The sequence below is a fragment of the Protopterus annectens genome, chromosome 14.part0, assembly GCF_019279795.1.
Source record: "Protopterus annectens isolate FY-2018-M chromosome 14.part0, PAN1.0, whole genome shotgun sequence".
Taxonomy (NCBI): Eukaryota; Metazoa; Chordata; order Ceratodontiformes; family Protopteridae; genus Protopterus; species Protopterus annectens.
Window position 1 is genome coordinate 93,488,657 of NC_056748.1, and position 7,500 is coordinate 93,496,156.

The 7,500-nt window shown below is 35.3% G+C and overlaps 1 protein-coding gene across 1 annotated transcript in view; it reads left to right on the top strand.

The window, feature by feature from the left end:
• The window catches only part of GFRA1 (GDNF family receptor alpha 1), a 1,444,022-nt gene that overhangs the window by 1,228,037 nt on the left and 208,485 nt on the right, over window positions 1-7,500 (top strand). The window contains exon 7 of the mRNA XM_044055824.1: window positions 7,304-7,485. Within this exon, the coding sequence (XP_043911759.1) occupies window positions 7,304-7,485 (182 nt within the window). The remainder of the gene's footprint in view (window positions 1-7,303; window positions 7,486-7,500) is intronic.

The following is a 7,500-nucleotide window of genomic DNA, read 5'->3' on the forward strand; positions in this document are numbered from 1 at the left end:
GTGTGTGTGTGTGTGTGTGTGTGTGTGTGTGTGTGTGTGTGTGTGTGTGTGTGTGTGTGTGTGTGTGTGTGTGTGTGTGTGTGTGTGTGTGTGTGTGTGTGTGTGTGTGTGTGTGTGTGTGTATGTGTATCTATGTGTGTGTGTGTATGTGTGTGTGTGTGTGTGTGGGGGGGGACTAATTTTCTAAGAGCAATGATGCTTCTAGTGTGAACATTATATGAAAATAGTGCACCTTTTGGGACTTTTTCCTTTAGTGTCATGCATTACAATGCCTCTGGGTGGTGGGTTATTTTCCTGTAATGCCAACCATGTCAGGCATTGTTGCTTATTCATAGTGTATTTTCTGATTGTGTTATGGGTCATATTGCTTGGCTAATGGCTTAAAAGGTTTCATGGAGCTGTTCACTTTCCCATAAAACAAATGATAATTAAATGTATGTACTAAATTTATGTCTAGAAGAGTGAATGGCTTATTAAGTTATTTAGACATGTACGAAATGAATAAAAGAATGTGTATAAAATCTGTACTGTCACTACCTACAGTTATAGAATACCCTTATTAGCCAAACGTAGAAATGTAATTTCTCAATACCCTGCATTTTGTGCAAATAATTTAATAAGCTCACATTTTAAGAAATTCATGCTATATTTTAATACAAAGACATATTATGGATTTGGGTGCTAAGTCCTTTTAAGTCAGAGTGGTTAGCAGTCCTGGCTCATGACTTGCTTTGCAGTGCAGTTTGACAGTCCATTTCTGGACATAAGGTGCTCCAACTCTAAAATTTACCCCTCCATCCATGTCTAGGATTGATTTGTCTTTGTTAGACAAAGTGTCTCATTCCTTCCTTATGTACCCACATCATTTTTCTCTGAAGCTTGGGGCTTGACTATTGAAGATGGGACTTCCTTTATCATTCTTCATTGCAGAGGTCCATACGTAGGTAGGAATCTCCAGATATGAGCCAGTTTCCGCTCTGATAGTTGCAGTGGATGTACCATGCAAGAGACTACCTGATTATTTACTTTTCATCGTATCACTTTAATATAGACATTTTTGTTAGTTTCTTTATAATATACTACCATGAAAATTCATGCATAGCCTTGTGGAGCCAGACTTTCATGTGGAGTGCTTTCAAATTTAAAGTACACTCCGTGCATTTGCACTGTATAACACGACAAGTGAAAGCTTTCCTTTTCATAGTTCATTTTTTAAGTTTATAACTAAACCCATGTGATTCAATTAACACATGTCCTGTACAACAATTCACGTTGTGTCTTTATATATATTAAAAAAACCAGCAAATTCATTCAGCAGCTGAACGCCTGCGGACCCAAGTATTGGAAAAACATTGTATTATGCAGACCATGTATGGTTCTTACTACTTGCTTGGGTATACTTTGCCATAAAAAAGAGCTTGTACTTATAATTAATATGAAAAGCAGTTTCACAGTGATTCATCAAGTCATATTTTCTTAAAATCCATTGAATTGTAACCATATTGAAAAAGAACATACAACAGTAAAACAATAAAGAAACAAAAACTTACAAGAAAAATAATGTTTTTACATGAGACTATGTACCTTTGGACCTCACACGAGGTCTTCTTCTCACATTCATCTCTCTAACTAACCCTAAGGCTACAAATCTTCACAGTAAGATGACATTTTGTTTAAACTTTACATTTTCATTCATCTACAACCCCTGACCTCAGACTCAGTGCTTGAACAAAAACCCATAAGTTCTTAAGTTTATCATTTTCAAACAGGAATCAATAAATTAAACGTTGATAATCCATCTGCCTGACCACTCACTGACAAGGGATAAAAATCACTGAGTCTCAACTAAATGAGATCCAGTGAATCTGTATGTAACCCATGAAAGCACTAATCTGAGTTATCCAGCTTTCATACTGATATGCACATGTATGAAAAAACGTAGAAAGAATATAGAAAATATGCAAAGTATCTGCAGTTCCCCTATAAATATTGAAAGTCCTTAAATGTCATCTAACACTTTAAATAAAATGTGTTATTTTTCAGTTCAGATTCCTTTTGAACTGTTTTTATTCAAAAAGTGATGTTTATTAAGAGCAATACATTAATTGCTCACAGTTTGAAATCTCTTGTGAAATTGTTTCTTTTCTTGTATATGCATGCCAAATTAAGGAATGCCTAAACCAACTCTGGATCCCTGAAGACCTGATTAGGACCTGTTTCCTTATTCATTTTATGAAAACTACATCCAATTTATTCCTATGGTAAACACAGGCCTTAATCCCAAGATATGGTAATGAGATTTATAAGCATTACTTTCAGTACCTTTTCAGCCGCAGTAATTCTGCTCCTATTTAATTAGGCAGATTTGGTTCTGGGAGCTATTAATGCATGCCAGGAAGGGGACACTTAACGAAAGCCATCTCATATTTAAAAGTGTTTCTCTCCAAAAATTAGTTGCTTCATTTAAAGTTGGCAAATTGTCTTTCATTAATACTCTGCTTTCAGCATGACATCACCATGTGAAAGATTAACACATCCGTAGGACAAAAGCCACATGCTTATGTTTGTTTGTTTGTTATGATACATTTAAATGTGATTTTTTTACTTTAAACCCAGAACTATTTGTTGAAAAAAACTGCAGAAGATAAAATAAAAATACTGAAGACGTTTTCATGCTGAAAATAGTTCTCTTTTGAATTTACGTTGCTGATATTTTAGTGCTTCATGATGCTTTTTTTTTCATCTGAAGTAATATTTCTTTTATTACCTAAATGATTTACCAATGCACTATCAATAACATACATTAAGAAAATTACAAGTTTAATCTGAAGTCATTGATGGTAGCAGCTAGTAAAGTAACAAGGTGTTCACAAACCACAAAACCACAGTTCAACTGATTTTGCTTTGAAAGTGAACAAGGCATGCATTATTTTATTACTGGCACAATATTCTTTGGTTGACAGCAGGAATACCAAAACATTGGTAGTACAAACACAGATACAAACACAGAGTTGTATGTTTACTAATATTGTGTAACATGTTTTATCCATTGTTTTTTACTTGTAAAGAGATTTAGTTTATCTGGTACATTAGTGAAATATTTTGGACTTATCCTGTATTTTGTTATTGCATTTTGTATAGCATGCTGTTAGTTTAACATACTATGGATCCACCTAGAAGAAGTGAACGTTTAGCTCAAAAAGAGAACAGAAACATACACCAGGGTTTTCATGTTCCCCAGGGCAGATCGAGGGGGAGAAGGACAACACATTACCAACAAGGGTGGAGCAGGCCACGCAGATAAATGATACTGGTTTTGAAAATAACATTGAACCCTTTAATTCCCCAGGGCATGTTGAAGGGGAGGAATATAATGTACTACTCACAATGTTGGAACAGACTACACTGTTAAATGACACGGTTTTTGAAGCTAGTGTTGAATCTTATAGTTCATTGTCAGATACAACTGAATGTAACTACAAAACTACAACTAAAAACAATTTTACTATTTACAATTTTACTGACATTGATGTGAATATGGACTTTTTTGAGTTATTCACAAAAGGTTTTCAGTTTGTTCCTTTGCGTTCATTAAATTTACGAACACAATAATAGATCTGAAGTTGTTTGTGAGACGTCTAAACCTCTTACTACAATTTAAAGGGCAAGAACCGCAAATGAACAGCTTGTCAGAACTAGCACTATAAACCCCCATTCACCCCACTTTAAAATTTTCGAGGAAATGGTGGAGGCAGATTTAAGAAAACAATTTTCATTTAATACATTTCTTCCACCTGTGAATTTAGACTTTAAAATGCACCAGGTAATAGATTTTTTAAAGAATGAAGGGGTTAGAGTCATGAAACCGGATAAAGGTGGGGGGGTAGTGTTGATGTATAATTGGGTTTATGAAACTTACATTTACAACATGTTGCAGGACCCCCAGCAGTATGAGATATTTTCTAGAAATGAACTAAATATATCTTATTCCAAAATTAAGTTTGTGTTATTTGATCATTTAATGCAAGGTGCAATTAATGAAAAGTTGTATAACTATTTATATGTGGATAAGCCCAAGCCCCCAGTTATATTTGGAATACCTAAGGTTCATAAAGGGTTAGACCCTTTGAAGTTTAGGCCAATAGTTTCTGGTGCTGGTAGCATTACGGAACCACTGGGAAAATTTATTGACCAAACTGTAAAAAAGTTTGTAACTTCCTTAAAGCATGTTTGTAGAGACTCATGGGGATTTCTTAAAGGCATTGAAAGGGGTCTCTACAAACCCACTTGTTTAATGGTAACCATCGACATTGTGGAGTTATTTCCAAGCATCCCACATCACACTGCTTTAGAATGGTTCAATGAGGTATTGGCCACACAATCTGGTTTGGGAGCTAACACAGTGATGTTATTAGTAGAATTTATGGAAATTGTTCTTCGGAACAACTTTATTTACTTTAATGGAGAAATATTCAAACAAAGAAAGGGGGTGGCGATGGGTACCCCTTGTGCCTCAGCATATGCGAACATTGTTTTACATTATTGGGAGAACAAATTTATTTTCACAACTGATTAGGCTAAATATATTATTCATTATAAACGCTTTTTGGACGACATTTGTATTTTGTGGGATGGTAGTTTAAAAAAATTTGAGGAATTTATGACATATATTAACATGCCCACACATTTTCTTTCTTTTACACATAATGTCAGTAACGATAAGCTTAATTACCTGGATGTTACACTCCATAAAGACTATGCTAATAACTTCTTTCAATCTGAGATTTATAGGAAAGCCACTTTCTCAAATTCTTACTTGCATTTTGAAAGTGGCCATCCTTTCCATCAGAAAAAAGGAATAATAAAAGGACAATTCATTCGGGCATCTAGAATGTCCAGTACAGATGAATTGTTCCTTAGAGAGGTTGATACACTAAATAGGTTTTTTGCAGAGAGAGGTTATCCAACAAGTTTGATCAACAAATTGGCTTTAGAGGTAATTACTAATAGGGAATTTAAATATTACCCATTATTGGGCATTGGACAGCAGACAGTAGAGAAAACGGTACAGGAAGGCAAAATTGAGTCAAATAGCACATTTATTTACACATTTACTAAGGATGCTGAATATTTAGAATCAACTGTGTTAAAATATTGGCCAGTACTGACACTTGAGGAAGATATGCGTAATGTGATACCTCCGGAGCCTAGTTTTGTGAAAAGAAGGGACACAAATTTAAAAGGTTTATATGAAGGTAAAAATCGTGTTAGGAACCAGACATCTATTTCAAGGTTGGGTACATTTAAATGTGAAGCCTGCAGCCAGTGTCATTTTATTTTAAATGATAGTAATTGGCATATTCACTCAAGAAATTTTAGGTATCATCCAAGGGGTAATTTTAATTGTGGAACTAGAGGAGTAGTATATTTAGGGGTCTGTACACAATGCTACAGTTTTTATGTAGGGAAGACTGAAAGACCCCTAAGACGTAGGATCTATGAACACCTATACGAGGTAACTAAAAGGAAAGACACTAATGCCTTTTACAAGCATTTTACCCAGTGCCCTAACATGCAGTTAAAGTTTTTGGTCTTGGAGCAAGTTTTGCAAGACCAAAGAGGGGGTGATTGGGAAACATTTCTCGAATGCAGAAAACTATTTTGGCAATTAAGATTAGATGCTTCAAACCCCCCTGGTCTTAATGACAATATTAGTATTAAAAGTATTCTTAGGATGAGAAGAGCAAAATTATAATAATGTTGGTATATATTTATTATAACATATTTATTATTACAACATATTTTTTATGACAATACATTTTAAATTAAATTAATTTGTGGTTACATTCATTTTTTAGTCAAATACTTTATATGGTATATTTAATTAATGGCATTTCTAAGGTATGTATTTACTATGTAATGTCTTTTTAAAAAAAAGTTTTTAATGAGAGTAATTATTAATTAATTATTCACAATTAACTATCATGTGACTGCATCTAATGATATATAAGAATGGTGGTTTTAGCTTTTTTGTATCTTGATAAAGCCTGATATTAGTCAGGTGAAAGCGCTTGATTCAGCTTTGCTGTGATTTTTATGCAATTAAAGCTTTTGAACTATTACTTCGAGCCAGTTTGATGTTTCTTCAGTCATTGAAGGTGTTTTTGTGATTTAACATATTTTGTCTCTTCTTGAAAATGGTGTTGCTGAATTCCATTGTTGAACCACTCTGCTTTACTCACTTGTGCAATTTTTGGTCATAACCTTGGAGATTGTGTTACGGTTCCATTTTTGGCAAGGACATTTCAAATAAATGTGTCAGTGAATTAAGTAAGAAATACTTTTTCGTTGTCTTCTTTTATATCCAGTTTTGTTTATTGGGAATTTAACCATAAAAAGGAGATAGAGTGCATGTAAACTGATGACAGTAATTAAACCTGTTTGTACAACTTCTTCTTCTTCTTCTTTCGGCTTTTCCCGGTTAGGGGTCGCCACAGTGGATCATCTGTCCGCTCATGATTGGCAGTGGAGTTTTACGGTGTCGAGTTGCCAGCCCGGCACCCAACCTTCCACAGAAGGCACACCCACCCACACACACGCACTCACACCTAAGTCCAATTTAGTGTGTCCAATCCACCTACAGCATGTCTTTGGTATGTGGGAGGAAACCGGAGCACCTGGAGGAAACCCAAGCGACCACAGGGAGGACATGCAGACTCCGCACAGAACCTCTTGCTGTGAGGCGATAACGCTAACCGCTGCACCACCGTGGCCGCCCATGAAATCATTTTTAAAGATAGTGGCAAATCATTGCTTTTGGACCAAACCATTTTCTTGGTACCTAGCATGTGGAATCATGAAGGATTATAGTCTGCAGTATTAGTTAGGAGAATAATAATTTCCACATTGTGATGTAAGATGTGATCACAAAACAGTGTGTTTTATTTCTGTTTTCAAGAAAAGAGACAGGTGGAAACAGCACTTTAATTCTAACCCTCCAGCAAATCCCATTTAGATATCTGTACATTGTATGTACTATTTAATAGAAGCAACTTTGTACCTCATCAGAGAGAAAATGCTCCCTTGCAACTACTGCAGTTGAAGAGATGTACGTTTTTTACTAACTGTGCATTACTGGAAAACTGACTGCAAAGTGAGGACACATCAGCTAGTCCAGCCTCACTGTACCTCCATTCTTCATGTCATACATAACAAAATGATTACGCAGGCAACAATATATGTATTTTGGTTATGGCTGCTGTGTTAAACAAATATGTGATGTATGTTTTTGCCTACCTTACAGGAAATGCAATCCAAGCCTTTGGGAATGGAACAGATATAAATGTATGGCAACTAGCTCCACAGGCACAAACTCCCACAGTAACTACACTATCATCCTCAAAAGGGAAGGGGAAATCGATCCTAACTAATGAGGTCACCACAGCAGATGATGCCAATGCATTTGTTTCATGTTCAAATCTACAGGTAAATTCTTGGGTA